Genomic DNA, 22,833 nt, shown 5'->3' with positions numbered 1-22,833 from the left:
TTTAGTGATGCAGGCAAGTGAAGATTTTGTAATAAACAGTTTTAAGTATATATATATTCTAGCTTAAAAAACACACTTTCTTTTGTGCTTTTTTAAGCCTTTTTCTAACAGTTAATGAGCTATTGTTATGCATTTAATTTGAAAATGATGAGCAAATTATTTTATCATAACACAACTATTATGAACCTAAACCAAATTTTTTTTTAGGTAGAGACAGAGGTAGTTTTAACAATTACAATTTTGTTCTTTAGGACCAGTATCAAGTTATAATGTTATTTGTGTTTAGTATACTTGTAATGGTATATTACCTTAAGTTTTGAGTTCTCATGCTGAAGATTCAGTATTTGCTGTTCACACGACCCAATCTTTTTTCTGTCAAGATCACTAACTGCCTTTGTTACTGAGTCTGAAAGAACACACAACATTATCTGTAGACAAAATTGTATACATAGAGGATATTTTTTTTGTTACCTATACAATCCTTGCAAAGAGAAGTAATAGTTTCATAAGCCAAAAAAAAAATTTCACTTTCTTTAACTTGAATATCGATAACTCGAAAATCTATGGCAACATAAACAAACCTCAATGTCATTTGAAATTGTTAATAAATTCAATATGAAATAACCACCTTTACCTTGATCTTCGAATACTCAAGCACCCTTTTCAGTCCCTTATGGAGTATTATATTGAAATATACCACCATAACTAAAATAAGAATGTATGAGGTGTTCTTAATACATTGTATCATGTGTTATTATAAATGAAAATTGTAGGTGTATATCTTGCCCACATATATATACCACTGATCATCATTTTAATGAATATTTCTCCCTCATCAGAATAGAACTTAATAACTCGAAATAAAAAAAAGCATTAACATTATCCCAGGCAACTAAGAGTTACAGGAGTTGTTTTGTATGGCAATTGTTCCTCTCTACAGTGATGATATAGAGGATATTTGTTGGATCCGGTGGATTATCGCTTTTAATTCACGAGTGATCATAGAAAATATGTATTTTCTATGATCACGAGTGAATTAAAATTCTAACATGACACGCCACTTGTATTCTATAGACAAAGAAGGAAATCAAGTGTGGGTTATTCTGCAATAACTTATGGGCGGAGCTAAATGTTTCGAAAATAGTTCCGAATGAATACAGAAAATATTGCAGTAAAATGCACGTGCTAAAACCCGCTCTTAAAGAAAAAAAATAAATGTAGCATGTATATAAAAATTATGAAACAACAAATTGTATATTTGGTGATAATTGGCACCACGTCTACACAAAATGTTATTTATTAGGGAAAGTAATTCAGAAAACATTTATAGCATGTCAGCTTTTCAGTAGTATCAATACACATGACGTCATTAAGTTTCTACGATTGTTGTTTTCAATGAAAGTGACGTCATTTGCAAAATATTTATGAATGAAAATGACGTCATATGTTTGTACAATTCAATGACGTCACTAAATAGTGAACTTAGTACTAAGAAGGGCGGGGTATTGAAAAATATAGTTCACGTCCTAAAGCTTGAACCAAATCAATCAGAATCGTGTTAGAATCGAAATAATATTTTTATATGATGGTTTGTTGTCGAATAACCCACAGTAAGTTGTATAGATGCGTGTTATCAAATCACTCGTGCTTCGCACTCGTGATTTAATTCCTACGCTTCTATACTCCTTACTGTGGGTTATTCAACAACAAACCATGATAGAAAAATATTATTTCTAAATCGATAATCTACCGAATCCAACAAATTTTCTTTTTATTAAATGTATTTTTCACAGTTTATATACATTGTTCAAGAGTTTAACTAAAGAATTTTGCTGGGATAATGACGTCATTTCGTCAAAAAAATGACGTAATTTCACAGAAACAATGAAAATTATCGATAATTCTCACTGATAACTTTCACTGTTTGAAACAGTGAAATTATCAGTTTTAATTCACTGATATTTTTCTATAAACCACCGGAAAGCATTAAATAAAATAGCATAAGAACAACAAAAACACAACACTTTTGTGTTTTATTTTAGACTTCAGTACATTTTTTACATGAAAATATCATTCAGGCACAGACAGTAGTGCAAGTATTTCTCCCGGTGATATTTGCTTATGTTTCACAAGGTAAGCTTAAAATAAAAGCTTTTATTTAGAGTGTGTGTTTAGAGTTAACATTAATATAACACTTTTAGAATATCTTTTAATTCATATGTACTGAAATTTTCCTTATTTTTTTATTATTTTTTATTCAAACTTCAAACAAAACATAAAAACGACCAACAGCATTACCATCTTAACCATTCCCACTCAGAAGCAAAGTGAAAATGGTTATGTGCAAACAGCATAAAACCAGAACAGCCTGCGAGTAACTTGCAGTCTGTTCAGGTTTTATGCTGTTTGCTGCTCATCAGTATCTTAGGGTTGGAAATGAAGCCTTTAAAACTTGAATCTAGTAAGAAAGGTATTTAATGACATTTAACTTTCTTAGGGACTACAAATGTGTCAAAATATGTATCTAAGTGGTAAAGGGTTAAACATTTAAAAATAAGAACTGAAAGATCAGCCAACATACTTGACAACTCATCTCTAAGGTCCCTCTCAATTTTCTGCAGGTCCAAGTTTGACCTCGTTATCTGGAAGAGAAGCATTATTGCATGCATCGAGACTTATAATGTAAAATTATACAAAGTAAGTGATATACTTTTTGCTTTCTATACAATGAGATGAAAAAGTAATGCCTCAGTAACAGTTCTTTAAAATTAAGCATTATTCCCAAAAATGGACTTCATACATGAGTTTTGTTACTGTTTTCTAGATTTTACCATCAACTTGACCAAATAATAAAAATTTCAGCGGTAGGACGCTTTTACTGAGTATTTCATATATATAAGAATTTACTAAGCACTGCAGTCGGTTGTTTTACTAACTAAGGACCTCTGGTGTTATATCAGGTATATAATTAAAACATATATATATATTTATTTATTTACTCTGCAACAATTTATCTTCTACCATTTTAATATTATAATATTATCAGTTTTATAATATATACATTATTATTCTGTCCCTAAAACATGTACATACAGTATTCAACAATCAGAAAAACAAGTTACCTTATCAGATACTAGTATTTACTTTTTCTGTATCATACCAGTAACCAGTATTCTTTGTGATGTCAATGCAAATTTTCTGCATTTGACATTTTGCAAAAAAAACAAAACATTATTGACTTGACAATAAAAGCGGAAGTCTCGTCTCTGATTAGCCTGTGCAGACTTCAATCTGGGACAACACTTAACACAAATGCATTAAACTCCATTTTCCCAGAACGCGGCACATATTTTTTTACATCTGAAAATTTATCCTCCAGCTCCTTGTTCCTGGCCTCCATGTTGCCCAGCAGTGACTTCTGGTGTTCATACATGTTCACGGCGTGTTCGGCCCTTTGTCGCTCGTTGAGCTCCTTCATCTCTAGGGTCGTGATCTTCTTGGAGACCGAGATCACGTCAGCGTCGGTGATACCCTTGATGTCTGTGCCGTCCGTCACGCCTGGAAATGCGAGGAAAAATGGGTGAAACATGCATACAATTTGTATTTGTTCACCTGTTGTCACAATACATGAATGTTCATAGAATTATGAGAACTGTGAAAAATAACAAAGACTTGTTCTGCTCTGAACAACAAAAAACTAAACCATTGGACAATGAAATAAGCTTGCAGTGAGGTGTTTTATTGCAGACATTCAGGATTAAAACACAATTTGGGGACAACAGATTTTCAAAAGTTTTAATAAGTATATATTGTTACCAAAAAATGTCAGTATTCTTAATAAATAACTTTCATGAAAAACTGATTAAAAGTAGTATTCATGGTTTTGCACTTTCATACACGTAGTGCATGCTGATTGTTCTTAAAACCAGGAAATGTATTACCACTCCATTTATTTGGACCCCTTCAAACATACACAGTTTTCCAAAGTCATCACTTCTAAGAACAGCACGAGTAAAGAAAGTCTCCATATAAGCCTTGCTGTTTATCTTGTATGGCATACAGGGTACACCAGCACGAGTAAAGAAAGTCTCCATATAAGCCTTGCTCTGGGAAATCTGGGCTTAAGGCATGTGCATAAAGTGTCCTCCCTGATTAGCCTGTGCAGTCTTGACAGGCTAATCAGGGACCACACTTCCTACACAAATAGGATCTGGCTATGTTTAACACTTCTTTAATTAAACAATACCAAAGCAGACTGCACAGGCTAATCTGGGACAACACTTTATGTACATGCAATAAGCCCTGTTTTCCCATACAGAGGCTCATTTAAAAGTGCCGTACCTTTCCTATGGAGCTCATTGAGTGCAGCCTCCAGTGTGTGTAGCCTCTCTTTGTCCATCTTCATCGTCTTCTTCAGTTCCTCATTCTCCAGTGTCATACGTTTTACTTCAACCTGAAATCACATACAAATGAAAAATGGGCTCCATGCATGTGAGTAAAGTGTCATCACAGATTTGATTGTGCAGTACACACAGGCTAACCAGGTAAAACGCTTTCTGCTTTCATTGTGTTTTTCGTTTAAAGAAAGTCGCTTTTTATAAAAAATCTAGCTCAGGCAAAAAGTGTTGTCCCTAATAAGCCTTTGCAGACTGCACAGGCTAATCTGGGACAACACTGTACCCACATGCATATATTGCTCATTCTCTTGTTATAAGCTTCATCTCCACTTGAACTCACACCCCCATGTACACCACTCAAGGCACTTGAAGATAAATATGCAGAGATAAATAAATATGAGCCAGGCTTCAGGAAAAAGGTGGTTTCATGTATGTGCTTAAAGTGTCGTCCCAGATTAGCCTGTGCAGTTTTGCACAGGCTAATCAGGAAAAACACTTTGTGCCTATAGTAGATTTTACCTATGAAAATACTTCCCTAAACCAAAATTACCAGAGGAAAGTTTCACTCCTTATTTGCCTGTGGGAACTGAACAAGCTAATCTGGGATGACACTTTAGGCACATGTACTAAGCCCAGTTTTCCAAGACTAAGGCTCATATAAAATATACTCCATTCTGTTACCATCAGTGACAATTCAGCATAAAATGATAAGTAATAATCTTGAAAGGTACAACACAATTCAACTCATTACTCACAAAAGAATGGATGGTGCATAAAATCATTAGATTATGTCAAGCTGTTGGTTAGTTTTTGTAAACATTTCAGGTGCAAGGAAGCCAAATAATTTTTTTAACAAAGTTCCCCTTACTTCTAGTCCAGTTAACATCTCGGCTTTCAGTACAAGGTTATTTCCCTTCTCCAGCAGGTCCCTGTATTTCTCTGTGGCCTCGTGGTACTTCTTGTTGACAAGGTCAAGGTCACTGCTCGGCACGGATTCCTCCATGGCCTTTTGGAGACCTGCTATCTTGAATGCTGCCATGTCCTAATGACAAAATATAATGGAGGCTTTGTCTGTGAAAAAGGGGCTTAATGCATGTGCATAAAGTATTGTCCTAAATACTCATGTGCCGTTTCCACAGGCTAATCAGAGACGATACTATTCGCTGTTTGGTTTTTTATTTAAGGAAGTCTCTTCTACACAAAAATCCAGTCTTGGTTGAAAGTGTCGTCCCTGATTAGCCTGCGCGGACATTCATTAAGCCTTGTTTCCCCAGAGCAAGGCTAATATATATTACTGTTATTTTTTGTGTGCAACATTTTATGTTAATAAAATGTTTGGTCAATCTGTTGAACTTTGCTCAAAGCTGTTTCAAGTGGAAAAACGCGAGCATCAAACCCCTTTTTTGTTTGCATTAATATCATATACAGTTGACATATCTATAAGAAAAGCATTTTAAACAAAAAATAAATAAAATGTAAGAAGATTTTTTTTTATTTTATTCACTTTTATGCAAAGAACGGATAAAGCATGAAATGTTTGTGCTTTGTTAACTTTTCAGATGTGATATTAAAATCGTAACGACAAAATCAAAACTTTAATATTTATTGAAATGTCTTAAGAATCCAAACATTATAAAACTAGAATAAAGACCTAAGAATCACACAACCCCAGTTACCTTGTATCTCTGTAGATAGCCCATCCGCTCAACCACGGCCTGTTCCATAGCAACCATTTCATTCTTCAGGCGATTGATTTCCTACAACAATTAATTATATATATATATGAGCCTCACTCTCAGAAAACTGGTCTAAATGCATGAGCTAAAAGTTTCATCCCAGATTAGCCTGTGCAGTCCGCAGGGACAATTTTTATCCGCTTGTATAGAATTTTTTGTTTAAAGGAAGTCACGTGTAAACAAAATTTTGGTCTAGGCGGAAAGTGTCATCCCTAATTAGCCTAAGCAGACTGCACAGGTTAATCTGGGACGACACTTAATGCACATACTTTTAGCCCATGTTTCAACTTTTCATGGTAAAGCAACTAAAAACATTCAATCAAACATGACAAAACTACAATCGAGCAAAATAGAAATAATTTTATTTTATGTAGTAAACAAGATATGTGTTTGTCAGAAACACTATGTCCCCTTTTGCGCCGCTTTGAAGCTATATATTTGACCTTTGACCTTGAAGGATGACCCTGACCATGACCTTTCACCACTCAAAATGTGCAGCTCCATGAGATACATATGCATGCCAAATATCAAGTTGCTATCTTCAATATTGCAAAAGTTATTGCGAATGTTTAAGTTGGCGCAAACCAACAGACCAGCCAACCAACAGACAGGGCAAAAACAATATGTCCCCCACTATAGTGGTGGGGGACATAAAAATAATCGAACACTAGTTATCAAACCAGTTTATCTATAATGAGATAAATATCTATGGATCACACTCAATGAAGATTGGTTTGTATATTATAGAAAAAAATTAAGAAAATGGTGAAAAGTGACCCTTCTTTTTACTCTTCAATAGCTGGGGTCATTATTTATTGAATAGGACCTAATATTATAACATCTCTTTTTTTTATACACCAAGGTTCTATGTATGTTTTAACTAAAATATAGGTGGCATTTGAAGCAATTTTGGCCTTAAATACTTTAAAAAAATGTCATGATACTAATAAGAAGAAAAGTGTTCAAATATAATAAACGAAGCAAATTCAGAAAATATTTTCCTCTTACTGACAAAACTTGCATTAATGCATGTAGGTAAAGTGTTGTCCCTGATTAGCCTGTGCTGAAAATTTTTCACCTTAAATAGATTTTTTGTTTAGAAGAGACTTCTTTCAAACACAAAATTCCATATAAGAAGAAAGTGTTGTCCATGATTATCCTGTGCATACTGCACAGGCTAATCTGGGATAACACTTAACACTCATACATAAAGCCCAGTTTTCTCAGAACAAGGCTAATATACATGTATATTAAGGACTAAAACCTCCAGCTACCTTGCGATGGTGCCCATCAACCTCCTCCAGGGTCTGGAACCTGCGCGTGAGAGCCTTCTCGTTGACCCGGTACACGGTGATACGCCGCGCCATGTCGGAGAGGCGACGCTTGATTTCATTATCATCCTGGTTGAGTGTGTCCAGCAGCCTCTGTGGGTGTGAATCATTAGCATTCAGTATGATATATATGAACCACGCTATGTGAAAATGGGGTTTAATGCATGTGCATAAAGGAATGTCCCAGGTTAGCCTAAGCAGTCCGCACACACTTATCAGGGACAACACTTTCCGCTTTTATGGTATTTTTCCTTTAAAGGAAGTCTCTTTATAAACTAGTAAAGAGAAAGTGTCGTCACCGGTTAGCATATAGATACTGCAAAGGCTAATCAGGGAAAACATTTTACACACATGCATGAAATCCCGTTTTCTTCGAGTGATGGTAATATATATATATCACCTCAAATTGACAGTAATGTTATTGAGATATTGAGTGTCCACTGGCTTACCCTGAACATTGTGATACACTTTGGCATGTTTGGATAGTCAACCTTGATCCCACTATAAGACGACACTTTACTGAGATCAAAAGACTAAAGTAGTCATCTATGCAATTGAAAGAAAAAGCATTAGGCACATTTGATTAGGTTTTTTCTACGGTATTATTTATTTGACCAATAGCAAAATTATTTTCTTTCTGATGGATGGATGTAAATAGTTATTAATTGTTACACATAATACCCATTTAATTGATAAATTAAATTTGAATGTTTAAGCATATACAAATAAAAAAAACAACAATTATATTGTCTAACTTTTTTGGAGCATCTTTATCAATAGCGATTGGCACATAAATTATACAAAATTAGTTTCCATCACTATCTTGGTTTCAATCACTGCTCATTCATAAAAAAACACGTTCACAATTTTGTAAGGCATGAGGTGACAAGGATGATGATGAGTATCATATAACAGTTTATTCCATAAAACCACTGCATGAGCAGTGTTCCAGTGTCTGATAGGAGCCTAATTCTGGGACAACTGGGCTTAATGCATATGTGTAAAGTGTCTTCCCAGATTAGCCTGTGCAGCACACAGAGGCTTATCAGGCACAACACTTCCTGCAAAACTTGATTTTCGTTTAAAAGACACTTTCTATAAACAAAAAATTCCATAAAAGTGGAAAGTGTCGCCCGGCACAGGCTAATCGGGGACGACACTTTACGCACATGCATTAAGCGCAGTATTCCCAGAATGAGGCTAATATGATAAAAGGGAGATAACTCACATCAAGTTCTGCAACTCTGACTTTGTCTTCTTCTCTAACACCTTCCAAGTTCCGCAACTCCTCTTGAAGCTTCTTCACGTCTGCTTCCCAAGCCTGAAAATTGTTGAAAAGGAAAAATGCTTTTTAAATTTTCATCATTAAAAAATGGTGGCACATTGTGAAAATTAAGTTGTTTAACATGCATCTTTTGAAACATAAATGTACAATGAGAAAGGAAATTTAGACCAAGAGTATTTTCTAATGCACAAAACTTTTTTTACGATGTGTATCTGTCTGTTAACACTATCACTTTGAAAAATAAAAACTTTGTTTGATAAAATATATTTGTTCACTTTGATTGAAAAGCCAAGGGTTGATAAGACAATCTCGACTTCATTTCCTGGGTAAAACTAGTATTTGTTGTCTTAATAGCAAATCTTCAGATTACTCCCACAGTGGGGATCAAACCCAGAACCTCCTGATGGATTGGAAGGCACAATATACTCAACGCCACTTTGAACCTCATTTAATTTGTTAGTGATCGAAAACATTAAGTCAATCTAAATACATGCAAAAGATAAAAGCAACTTTTGAGGTGTACTATAAGAATACCCATTTCCACCTACAGTTGATTATAAGAGACAAGCTTAGAAGTACCAGTAAAGCCCAAAAATTGGTCCCAGAATAATATATGCAGATTGCAAAATTCAATCCAGAATAACACTGTTCACACATGCATTGAGCCCAATTTTCAAGTGACATGCCCCCTCTTAATCCCACAAAGTTACCTGACATGCCCCATGTTAATTGCATAGAGAGCTACCTGACATGCCCCCTATTCATGCAACATAGTTACCTGACACGCCACCTATTAATCGCATAGATAGTTACCTGACACCCCCCTATTAATTCCATAGATAGTTATCTGACATGCCCCTATTAATCACATAGTTACCTGACATGCCCCCAATTAATCACATAGTTACCTGACACGCCCCCTATTAATCCCAGCGATAGTTACCTGACACGCCCCCTATTAATCCCTTAGATATTTACCTGACATGCCCCCTATTAATTCATAGATAGTTACCTGACATGCCCCCTATTAATCCCATAGTTACCTGACATTCCCCTATAAATCCCATAGTTATCTGACATGCCCCATATTAATCCCATAGTTACCTGACATGCCCCATATAATCCCCATAGTTACCTGACATGCCCCATATTAATCCCATAGATAGTTACCTCCTTGTCCTTGAGGTAGTCATGGTAGAGGAGTCCTTGTTGGTGCCTCACGACGGCGTACTTGCGTTTGTAGTCCTCTAGTTTGACCTCTGTCTTTGATAGGGCCTCGTCCTTCACATGCAACTCCTGAAATATCCAGAAATATGAGACCAAGTGAAGTGTGCCGGTATAATAGGGCATCTTAGATATGAGCAGCACTCTGGCAAAACGGGGCTTAATGCATGCACGTAAAGTGTTGTCCCTGACTAGCCTGTCCAGTCCTCACAGGATACTCAAGGGCAACACTTTATCCGCTTTTATGGTATTTTTTGCTTGAAAAAGGTAAAAGACTTAGCAAATATACAGATTAGGCGGACCTGATAAACATGTGCAGACTGCACAGGCTAATCTTGGACAACACTTTATGCACATGCGTTAAACCCTGTTTTCCCAGAGCAAGACTTGTATGGATCAATATAGGTGAGAATTTTAACAAATCAATTTCATTGAATAACAAAGTTTATGAAGCAGTACATAACGTCAAGCTAATATTAGTTAAAGTAATAATAAGCAAAATTATATTTTGTACAAATGAATTGAGATGTGTAATAATTGTTGAGCTTCTTAAGCCAAGGGAATAAAGAATTCTTAATGTGTTTATGAAATATGAATTTTAATGAAACATTTACAAAATATTTCCCAATTCAAGTATGTTTATATATGAAGACATTTAAATTTACATAAATTATATTCAAGCCATACACTGGGAAAACATGGCGTAATGCATGTATGTAAAGAGTCGTCCCAGATTAGCACTGGCAGTCTACACAGGCTAATCTGGTACGACACTTTAGGCACATGCATTAAGCCCTGTTTTCCCATTGCACCCCTATTTTCATTTCAAACCATTTAACCTTAATAACATGCGAGATCTGTGTGTTTACCTGCAGGACAGTGACCAGGTGCTCATTCAGGCTGGCTATCACCTCTGCACTTGTGGTGGCCATGTTCTCAGGCAGGGACATGGGCTTGAAGAACCCTGGGCCTCCACCACCCGGCCCTTTCACTGACCGCAACTCTTGCTCCATTTGACCAACCTGCAATGATGAAATATTGAAAATATTGAAAAATAATTCATATATTTCCATCAATTTTCACAATAACAATGCATTCAAATTTATAAAGATTGGCAATATAATGAGTCTTGTTGTAGAAAAACTGGGCTTAATGCATGTGCATAAAGTGTTGTCCCAGATTAGCCTGTCCAGTTTGCACAGGCTAATAAGGGAAGTTGTTTTGGGCTTGAATGGAATTTTCTGTTTAAAGAAGTCTGTGTTTAACAAAAATCGAGGCTCATTTGGGACGACACTTTTTATCCAAATGCATAAAGCCCAGTTTTCCCAAATCAAGGCTCTAATAGTGGCCATGTTCTCCAAAGGGACATGGGTTTGAAAAAAAAAACATCCCCCGGTTGACTGCAACTTGCCATCCCAACTGGATTATTTGAGGGATAAAATAGCAAAAAGCACAAATAAGCAATCAGAAATCTTTTCTTTGTATGGCACATAACATTCTTGAGCAAAATTTGCAAATATTTTGTGAAAACAAATAAGTATAGTTTTTCATGTAGAAGCTGGAAAGAAATCAACAATTGTCCAATGATTCCCAAGTTATCCATTTTGGGCATATTATTATATCTTCACATATAACAATACAAAACCAGCACCTTGACATTTATCATTTAACAGATTGCTATTGTTCATATACTTAATTTATAACCTTGCCAAACCAGTACAATCACGAACAAACATTGCTTAAACAAGAGCTGTCACCATAGGATGACAAATGCCCCCTATAAACTCTTAGATAGAAGTTATGAGCATTTTACCATGCCAAATCCATGAAATGCACTAAGTGACCCTGTGACCTAGTTTTTGACCCGGCATGACCCATATTCGAACTTAACCTAGATATTGTCTAGATACAACTTCTGACCAAGTTTGGTAAAGATCGGATGAAAAGTATTTGAAATTGAGAGCGGACACAAAAAGTGTGACAGACAGACTGACAGACTTACAGACGGACAGTGCGAAAACTATATACCCCCTTTTCTTCGAAAGGGGGCATAAAAATGTTTCAAAAGAAATCTCAATATCTCAACCCTGACTTACTGAACCACTAAACAAATAGTCTATTAAATTTTACAGATGCACTTTTTGACCCCTCGGTAGTTCCTTAAAAATCAAATTAAATACTTTTCTTAATAGGTTGAAGTTTAAAAGGCTTTATGTCCACCCCTAAAATACTAATAAGCAGCAAACAGCATACAACCTGAACAGACTGCGAGTTACTGGCAGGCTGTTCTGGTTTTATGTTGTCTGAATTTAGCCATTTTCACTTTGCTTCTGAGTGGGGAAGAGTTTAATCAATCGTTGCATTTCAAAGACTATTAATATAATGCTGTAAATTTAAAGCACAATGGAGCTTTATTGTAAGGTTACACAAAAGAAATGTCAATGACAGTTAATGAATGTCTGATAGTTTCTAGTATCCAGCAAACAAAACAGAAACAAATGAGACAATATAGATTTTCAAAACTGGACTCATACCTTCTCCATGGCCTTCTCGAGTTCAAGTGCAGACTTGTTTGACTCGTGTCGTATCTCGCGCAGCGCCAGTCGCAGCTCATCATTGCGGCCCTGCAGGTTGTCCATCTGGGCCTTCATGAACAGGGATGTGTCATGGCGACCCAGCACAGACTTGGCTTCTATAGCCTGAGATAATGGTTGAAAACAATACAAGCCTCAATCTGGGAAATTCAGACTTAACTCATTCCCACATAGATATGCCCAGCCCTCTGTGAAAAGGGGGTCTAATGCATCTGCTTTAAGTGTCAACCCAGATTAGACTGTGCTGTCCGCGCAAGCTAATCTGGGACGACACTTTACGCACATGCATTAAACCCCCTTTTCACAGAGCATGGCTCATATATATTTTGAGTTACTCGCAGGCTGTTCTAGTTTTATGCTGTTTGCACATAGCCATTTCACTTCCCCTCTGAGTGGGAAAGGGTTGACTCATTCCATACTACTGCCTTATCTCTCGGCAACACCTATGAGTATAAGCCTTATCTATCCCAAGATAATCATTACCCTGTTCAGCTCGGAACGCCTAAGAGATTATCAGTTGATTTTTAGTGGTTTGAAATAGGATAGGGTGTTTTGGGTATTGTCTTGTTATTTTGTTGCCTTATTATAAGAAACATGTTTGGCATTTTTTTTTTTTTTGCCAATTAAGAAAATGAATATGTTCTATGTGAAAATTTCAATATCTTACACAAGATATAAAATCAAAACAACCGTATTGGATTATTTTCAAAATTATGTATCCCATACCGTTATTATTTCAATATACAATTTTTACGAATATCAACTGTTTTAAACAAAGATAAACAAGACTATTGTAAAGTAATATGGTCCCCTACCGGTGAAACTCCACCATTGTCAGAATTTATTTATTTTTATTTTTTTTTGTTGCCATAGCAACCAGAATTTTTGAAGTAGGAACAAAATAAAACGACGTGCCTAATCTCCATATTGCCATCTATCCATGGTTCAAGTTTCATGATAAAATATTAAGAACTTTTAAAGTTATCACAGGATCGCAGGATCCAGAAAAGTGTGACAGACTGACTGACTGACAGACAGACTCACAGACACACAGAGCGCAAACCATAAGTCCCCTCCTGTTTCACCGGTGAAGACAACAATCATATCATATAAGATTGCTTTAAAATAAGAAAAATAAACAAAAACAAGAATATCAGTGAAACTGATGGATGCTCCCCAATGATGTGCTTTGTCAATCTATGTGTTAATAACCACCTAAAAAATATATTATTAGCCTCAGTGACCTTGACCTCAAACCTCATCAAAAGGTAGAGGTCCATGCAAGGTACCTACATGCCAAATATGTAAGAGATCAGTAAAATATTGAAGGCGCTATGAGAAACTGTAACAAAAATGTGACGGAAAAATCTATTTTTAGCCTCTGTGACCTTGACCGCAGTGACCTCAAACCTCATCAAAAGGTAGAGGTCAATGAAAGGTACCTACATGCAAAAAATGTAAGAGAATCGTAAAATATTGAAGGCGCTATGAGAAAATGTAACAAAATTGTGATGGAAAAATATATTATTAGCCTCGGTGACCTTGACCTTGACCCCAGTGACCTCAAACCTCATCAAAAGGTAGAGGTCCATGACAGGTACCTACATGCCAAATATGTAAGAGCACGGTAAAACATTGAAGGCGCTATGAGAAACTGTAACAAAATTGTGACGGAAAAAATCTATTATTAACCTCTGTGACCTTGACCCCAGTGACCTCAAACCTCATCAAAAAGGTAGAGGTCCATGAAAGGTACCTACATGCCAAATATATAAGAGATCGGAAAATATTTAAGGTGCTATGAGAAACTGTTACAAAACTGTGACGGAAAAATCTATTATTAGCCTTGGTGACCTTGACCTTGACCCCAGTGACCTCAAACCTCATCAAAAGGTAGAGGTCCATGCAAGGTACCTAAATGCCAAATATGAAAGAGATTGGTAAAATATTGAAGGAGATATGAGAAACTGTAACAAAAGTGTGATGGAAGGACGGAAGTAAGGAAGTACGGAACTTCAAACTGGCAACTATATGCTCCCCGAAAATTTTCCGGGAGCATAATAATTATTTTATGACATAAAACAATCAATTGATATTTTTTATAATAAATACAAACAAACATCAATGGAAAGTAAGAACATTTATGTTTGAATTAAAAATAATTTTATGAAATAAACAAACAAAACAATCAAAACATGAGAACATTTAAAAAATGTTTGTATTAGAACTGTATAAAATCAAATTGAATACAAAATAAGTATCCCTATTAACGTAAACTCTAGTTACCAGTGCCTGAAATGTATATATGTGTTCTAATTATTTCTAATTACACATGTTTCAACCAGAACAAGATCTAGCAAAATCTATTTCCAGATTCAGAAAGTATTTGTAACAAGAATTTCATAGGTTGGAAAACTAACTGCAAATAAAGAACTATTTTGTCATAAACCAATTTAAATAGACGTATTTTTAAGTCATTAGGCATTTAGACCTACATCCAAAGTTGCTGAATATTTATGATGCTAAGATTATTTGACACGTATACAAAACGCTAGGAACTCCACTGAAGATTAATTGAGCACAAAAAAACGACAGTAGGGCGGAATGGGTTCATGCATGTGCTTAAAATGTCGTCCCAGATAAGCCTGTTTAGTCTGCACAGGCTAATCAGCGACGACACTTTCTGCTTTCATGGTCATATTATCGGTACAGTGCTAAGTGCCAATTAGGGAAGGTGTGAACATCAGTTAATTTTGTAAGGAGCCCTGAATGTTTTTTTCAATGTGTACTTAAAAAAAAAGATACTAGCCTAACTGAAAAAAGGTATTATTGAAAATACATGTACAGCATTATCACATAGGTAGGAAATCTGTTAATGTCAAATGTCAATAAAGTACTTCCTTGGAGTCTCATGTTTGAGTGTAAGCAGGTTAAAAGATTAGAATGTCACACACAAATGAACTGGATAACTTCAATTATGATACAAAATGCACATCCTTTTTAAGGTGTTGTTTATATCATCAACTAAAAGTTCATATTGCTGCTTTAAACACTGGATTTACATTCTGTTTAACTAGAAATATGTTATTACTAGGTATATAATGAACTGAATTTCTGAAAATACAATCCAACAACTTAAGCAATAGAACACACACATGTGTAAAACATTATATCACCTTTAAAAATTGCAAAAATTTCAATCAATGCATACAACCCAAAATGCATTATTTGTTATATTGGATTAGGGCAAATATAAACCTTGTATTTAAACAGCCTGCACTGCACATATTTGACACAAACAACTGCATGGGAAGACAACAAAATTCATATTGCGTAAATGTATAAAGTCGCATCTGTGTTTAACTCACAGGCCCAAACATATATTTTTTTAAGTGTTTTATTTTAGCAAATAGTGTACTCACTGCAAGCATCCTCTCTACGGCGGGGAACTGTATGTCAATGCTCTCCCTCTGACCCCTCTCTATCTCCCTCTGGCCCTTCTCAAGGGTCTCTCCGTCCCGTGCCTGGCCTAACTTCTTCACTGCTTCCAGCACCTGCAGATGAATCATGTGTGTCAAGTGTCGTCCCTGATTAACCTGTGCAGTGTGCACAGGCTAATCAGGGACGACACTTTCTGCTCAAACTGAATTTCTGACATACTATTTCACCACCTCCATCACCTACAGGGGATTCATGCAAACAGTCATACACAACCTAGATACAAAACATGAAGAAAACAAGAGCTGCGTTTGAGAAACAAAATACATCCTACTGCGCTTTTAAGTCCCACAGCAGCTATTTTAGAGAAAACAAGGCACATAACTTAGCCAAAAATCAATTGACCAAAACGAAACACACACTTCATCTGTAAGTCCTGTAGGTAGACTCAAATACAAAAAGTCAGCTCAATATCTGAAAGCTTTGCGTAAAAAAACTCCAGAAAACAGTTATTAAAGAGAAAATCCATGGCCCAAGACCTCCGAAAAACAGAATGCCTGATGGACAGACAGACAAAAAGTGTGAGGATAACAATTAATTGAGTCTCTGTATAGGAAAACTGAGCTTAATTCATGTTTAACTTCTAGAGTGTTAACAATATTAACTGTAGCCATATAAGGAAAAATTGCCCGCTCCCTGGTGGCGATGTTTTTCAATAGACTGGAACCATTTTCAAACTCAGCCCAGATATCCTTAGAAAATATGTTCTGACCAACTTTATGAAGATTGGACTAAAACTCTGACTTCTTGAGTGTTAAAAAGCTTTACTTAAGTTTTCCCAGAACGAGCCTCTTTTAATGTCTTTGTTCTCATCCTGCTCACCTCTTTGAGCCCCTGTTCCATGTTTGTGTTCTCATCCTCCAGTTGCTCCATTTTGGCCTTCATCTGGGCATTCTCACTGTACAGTCGATCCATCTCACGGAAATTCTCACGCAAATCTTGATCATACTCATTGCGCTGTAAGATGTAAATATAAAAAGTGCTAAATACATGTAAAATCGTACTCCATGACAACATTATAAGAAGACTGATACAATATTAATAGAATAATTTTGATAAGTGGAATTTATTTTCTTAAATTCATCTTTCTTAATAATTCGAAAAGCATCATAAATCATGTCACTCCAAAAATATGTATATGTATTATAAATTACAAAATGTATTGAATAAAGTTCTAAAGTTCTAAGTAAGTAACAACATATCTAGATGATTATTGAAACTGAGCAATACCCTCATCTCTGATTCTTTCATGGCCACCTCCCTTTTGATAACGGTGGCAGCAGATTCAGGTTTACGCTTCTCCTTCAGTGTCTCTGTATAATCCTGCACTGCAATCATGTCCTCAGCTGTCAGGCCTAGCGCCACAGCCCTACAAAACAGAGCAAAAGTTAAGAAAACTAGAGCTTTGTCACAAACGTGACTAATAATAGCCAACCACTTTGAACGCTTAGTTCAAAGGTGAATAACTCAAGCATACATGTGGTTCACTAGGGTTGAAGTGTCTTGCACAACTATTCTTCAAAGTGATGACATGTTTTAAGTGCCATTTTATATGAGCCACATGCTGTAAACAGGGGGTTAAATGCATGTGCGTAAAGTGCCGTCCCAGATTTGCCTGTGCAGTCTGCACAGGCTAATCAGGGACGGCACTTTCCGCCTTAACTGGATTTTTGCAAAGAAGAGACTTTCTTTAAAAGAAAAATATCATGAAATTGGAAAGTGTCATCCCTGATTAGCCTGTGTGGACTGCACAGGCTAATCTGGGACAACATTTTATGCACATGCATTGAACCCCCTCTTCCCAGAGCATGGCCCATATAAACTTACTGTGAAACCAATAGTATTCATAGGAAACCTATTTTTGTAGATTTGCTAAACCATGAAATTAAATATTCAACAAACTATTTTCCCGACAAATATTTCTCTATAGGCAGGAAATAAACATGCTGAGGCTCGTCAGTATAAATATTTGGGCTTTTGAGCCACTTTGACCAAATGGGATATTTGATAAATCTATACAAGATAAACAGCTATGCTTATCAATTAAATCAATACTTACCTGTGCTCTAGATGCTGAGCCATTTTTCTTATGTCTCGCTACTTACCTGTGCTCTAGATGCCGAGCCATTTTTCTTACGTCTCGCTACTTACCTGTGCTCTAGATGCTGAGCCATTTTTCTTACGTCTCGCTACTTACCTGTGACCTAGATGCCGAGCCATTTTTCTTACGTCTCGCTACTTACCTGTGCTCTAGATGCTGAGCCATTTTTCTAACGTCTCGCTACTTACCTGTGCTCTAGATGCTGAGCCATTTTTCTTATGTCTCGCTACTTACCTGTGCTCTAGATGCTGAGCCATTTTTCTTACGTCTCGCTACTTACCTGTGCTCTAGATGCTGAGCCATTTTTCTTATGTCTCGCTACTTACCTGTGCTCTAGATGCCGAGCCATTTTTCTTACGTCTCACTACTTACCTGTGCTCTAGATGCCGAGCCATTTTTCTTACGTCTCACTACTTACCTGTGCTCTAGATGCTGAGCCATTTTTCTTATGTCTCGCTACTTACCTGTGCTCTAGATGCCGAGCCATTTTTCTTACGTCTCACTACTTACCTGTGCTCTAGATGCCGAGCCATTTTTCTAACGTCTCACTACTTACCTGTGCTCTAGATGCTGAGCCATTTTTCTTATGTCTCGCTACTTACCTGTGCTCTAGATGCTGAGCCATTTTTCTTACGTCTCACTACTTACCTGTGCTCTAGATGCCGAGCCATTTTTCTTATGTCTCGCTACTTACCTGTGCTCTAGATGCTGAGCCATTTTTCTTACGTCTCGCTACTTACCTGTGCTCTAGATGCCGAGCCATTTTTCTTACGTCTCACTACTTACCTGTGCTCTAGATGCTGAGCCATTTTTCTTACGTCTCGCTACTTACCTGTGCTCTAGATGCTGAGCCATTTTTCTTACGTCTCGCTACTTACCTGTGCTCTAGATGCTGAGCCATTTTTCTTATGTCTCGCTACTTACCTGTGACCTAGATGCCTAGCCATTTTTCTTACGTCTCGCTACTTACCTGTGACCTAGATGCTGAGCCATTTTTCTTACGTCTCGCTACTTACCTGTGACCTTGATGCTGAGCCATTTTTCTTACGTCTCGCTACTTACCTGTGACCTTGATGCTGAGCCATTTTTCTTACGTCTCACTACTTACCTGTGACCTAGATGCTGAGCCATTTTCCTGATTTTCTGCTTCAGATTAATTCTCTCCTCTTCCAGGTCTTCAATCTGCAAAACAGAGGTGATTTGTAGCCCTTACCACTCGTATATTCACGCTGACACGGATTGCGCAGGCTAAACTGGGACACATGCATTGAGTCTTGTCTTCCCAGAGCATGGCTCATAGCTATTTCATGTCTTTCCTGCAGCATGGAGACAGTGGCCTTATGTCAATCACATTATAATTTATAATAAAGAACATGGAAAACTTTTTTCAAGACTTCACTTTTTCTTGGGTATAAAAATGTGGCCTTTCTTTTTAAGATTGTTTTGTTATTGCTTTAACCAAATTAACATAACTTCCATGAAATGTTAACTCAAATCTTTGAAAGAATTTGTGTTCATACCTGTTTCTTCAGAATAATACTATACATTGTTGCTAAAGATTATTTTGCATAATTTACTTTGCTTCCAACATAAAAAATACTTAAAAAATGTTAACCTAAGTATTTTGTGTCATTCCTCCATCTAGATAATAGCTTTGATCTGGTAAAGCTTGGTTTAATGCATGTGAAAAATGGGTTGTCCCAGATTAGCCTGTGCCATCTACACAGGCTTATACTGGACACTTTCTTCCTGAAATTGATATTCACTAGCAAGAGACTTCCTTTATACAAAATACAATGAAAGTTGATAGTGCCGTCTCTGATCAGCCTGTGCATCATGCACAGGCTGATGGCATAAGACACTTTTCGTCTTAACTGGATTCTCCATTAAATGAGACTTACTTTAAACGAACAAAAAAACAAAAACAGCTGAAAGTGTCATCCCTGATAAGCATGTGCAGCATAATGACAGTAACCTTGTCCCCCTCTTAACATTTGACTGTGTTGTCACAGAACTGGGCTTATTGCAGGGTTGTAACAAGACATGTGTTTGTCAGAAACACAATGCCCCTTTCTGCGCCGCTTTAAAGCCATACACTTGACATTTGACCTTTAAGGTTGACCTTGACCATGACCTTTCATAACTCAAAATGTGCAGCTCAACGAGAAGTAAGTTAGAGATTGAATGGAGAAATGTTGTTTTTTTTTATTTTTGACCTTTGACCTTGAAGGATGACCTTGATCTTTCATCACTCAAAATGAGCAACTCCAGGAGATACACATGCATGCCAAATATCAAGTTGCTATCTTCAATATTTAAAAAGTTATGGCCAATGTTAAACTTTTCGGACGGATGGAATATTTGACATTTGACCTTGAAGGATGACCTTCACCTTCACCTTTCACCACTCAAAATGTTCATCACCAGGAGATACACATGCATGACAAATATCAAGTTGCTATCTTCAATAGTGAAAAAGTTATGGCCAATGTTAAAGTTTTCTGACTGACGGAATATTTGACATTTGACCTTGAAGGATGACCTTGATCTTCACCTTTCACCACTCAAAATGTTCAGCTCCAGGAGATACACATGCATGCCAATATCAAATTGCTATCTTTAATAGTGAAAAAATTATGGCTTATGTTAAAGTTTTCGGACAGACGCCATATATTAGACATTTGACCTTGAAGGATGACCTTCACCTTCACCTTTCACCACTAAAAATGTGCAGCTCCATGAGATGCACAAGCATGCCAAATATCAAGTTGCTTAGTTAAATATTGAAAAAGTTATGACCATTAAAGTTTTCGGACGGACGGACAGACTGACATACTGACTGACTGACTGACTGACCCCCTACCGGGGGCATAAAAAGTATCCTAGATTAGCCTATGCAGTCAGCACCGGCTAATCCTGTACAACACTCTCCGCTTTAATTATATTTTTCATTTAAAGGAAGTCTCTTCTAAGCAAACCCCAAAGTCGGCAGAAAGTGTCGTCCATGATTAACCAGACAGCACAGGCTTAATAGATGACACTTTAGGCACATGCATTAAGCCATGTTAATGCACACGTATTAAGCAAGGCCCATATATATACCTCTTTCTGTAGCATGATGACTGTAGCTTTGTCTCCCTCCGACCGTTTGGCCTTATCGGCGCGGAACTGTGTCAGGTCGATGGGTTTGCGTGGGTCAAGGCCCAGGCGACCACGTAGGTCCTCATTCTCATCACAGAGATCGTTGATCGCCATCTCCGACTTGTTGATGTACTTTGTCAATTCCTCGATTTGCCTGGTATAATTGAGGTTGATACTAAATTAATTTTAAAAGAACATTTCATCGATTTTGTTAAGGGAAAAGTAATTATGGTTCACCGTTGGTACATTCGGTTCTAAAAAATCCTGCTCTTAAAAAAGTAAATTATTGTCTGTACATCCCTTTCTCAAAATAAAAGGGCCTGAAATAACAAGATATTATTAGGACAAATCTTCTGACCAAGTTTCACCATGATCGAAAAATAAATGTGGCCTCTAGAGTGTTAACAAGGTTTTACTATAGCCATATAAGGAAAAATGCCCCGCCCCCTGGCAGCCATGTTTTTCAACCAACCGGCATCATTTTTGAACTCATCCAAGATATTATCGAGATGAATCTTCTGACCAAGTTTCATGAAGATCGGACAGTAAATGTGGCCTCTAGAGTGTTAACAAGATTTTACTATAGCCATATAAGGAAAAATGCCCCGCCCCTTGGAAGCCATTTTTTTATAGCAAACATAATTATTTTCGAACTCATCCAAGATATTATTGAGACCAATCTTCTGACCAAATTTCATAAAGATTGGACAATAAATGTGGCCTCTAGAGTGTTAACAAGGTTTTACTATAGCCAAATATAGCAATATAAGGAAAAATGCCCCGCCCCTGGTGGCCATGTTTTTAAAGCAACCAAAACCATTTTCGAACTCATCCAAGATATCATTGGGACAAATCTTCTGACCAAGTTTCATGATGATCGGAAAATAAATGTGACCTCTAGAGTGTTAACAAGGTTTTACTATAGCCATATAAGGAAAATAGCCCCGCCCCTGTGGTGGCCATGTTTTCCAACCAACCGGCATCATTTTTTAACTCGTCCAAAATATTATGGGGATGAATCTTCTGACCAAGTTTCATGTAGATCGGACTATAAATGTGGCCTCTAGAGTGTTGACAAGATTTTTCTATAGCCATATATAGCCATATAAGGAAAAATGCCCCGCCCCTTGACGGCCATGTTATTCAAGCGAACGTAACCATTTTCGAACTCATCCAAGATATAATTAAGACAAATTTTCTGACCATTTTTCATCAAGATTGGACAATAAATGTGGCCTCTAGAGTGTTAACAAGGTTTACTATAGCCATATAAGGAAAAATGCCCCGCCCCCTGGCGGCCATGTTTTTCAACAAACCGGCATCATTTTCGAACTCGTCCAAGATATTATTCGGATGAATCTTCTGACCAAGTTTCATTAAGATTGGACAATAAATGTGGCCTCTAGAGTGTTAACATGATTTTGCTATAGCCATATTGAGCCATATAAGGAAAAATGCCCAGCCAGGCAGCAATGTTTTTCAAGCAAAGGTTACCATTTTTGAACGCATCAAAGATATCAGAGGGA

General features: G+C 36.7%; 1 protein-coding gene across 1 annotated transcript in view; it reads right to left on the bottom strand.

The window, feature by feature from the left end:
* Positions 1-22,833, bottom strand: part of LOC127853680 (centrosomal protein of 290 kDa-like) — an 87,835-nt gene that overhangs the window by 46,509 nt on the left and 18,493 nt on the right. Inside the window, exons 15-30 of the mRNA XM_052388380.1 lie at positions 21,269-21,461; positions 19,275-19,348; positions 17,296-17,434; positions 16,888-17,022; positions 15,990-16,121; positions 12,508-12,672; positions 10,843-10,995; positions 9,920-10,045; positions 8,693-8,785; positions 7,408-7,557; positions 6,074-6,154; positions 5,266-5,439; positions 4,342-4,453; positions 3,359-3,558; positions 2,582-2,642; positions 309-406 (exon numbers count right to left, since the gene is read on the bottom strand). Of these exons, the coding sequence (XP_052244340.1) occupies positions 309-406; positions 2,582-2,642; positions 3,359-3,558; positions 4,342-4,453; positions 5,266-5,439; positions 6,074-6,154; positions 7,408-7,557; positions 8,693-8,785; positions 9,920-10,045; positions 10,843-10,995; positions 12,508-12,672; positions 15,990-16,121; positions 16,888-17,022; positions 17,296-17,434; positions 19,275-19,348; positions 21,269-21,461 (2,086 nt within the window). The remainder of the gene's footprint in view (positions 1-308; positions 407-2,581; positions 2,643-3,358; positions 3,559-4,341; positions 4,454-5,265; positions 5,440-6,073; positions 6,155-7,407; positions 7,558-8,692; positions 8,786-9,919; positions 10,046-10,842; positions 10,996-12,507; positions 12,673-15,989; positions 16,122-16,887; positions 17,023-17,295; positions 17,435-19,274; positions 19,349-21,268; positions 21,462-22,833) is intronic.

Source organism: Dreissena polymorpha, chromosome 12 (assembly GCF_020536995.1).
Source record: "Dreissena polymorpha isolate Duluth1 chromosome 12, UMN_Dpol_1.0, whole genome shotgun sequence".
Taxonomy (NCBI): Eukaryota; Metazoa; Mollusca; class Bivalvia; order Myida; family Dreissenidae; genus Dreissena; species Dreissena polymorpha.
The sequence above is the reverse complement of the archived record's forward strand: the minus strand, read 5'-3'. Positions and strand labels throughout refer to the sequence as shown.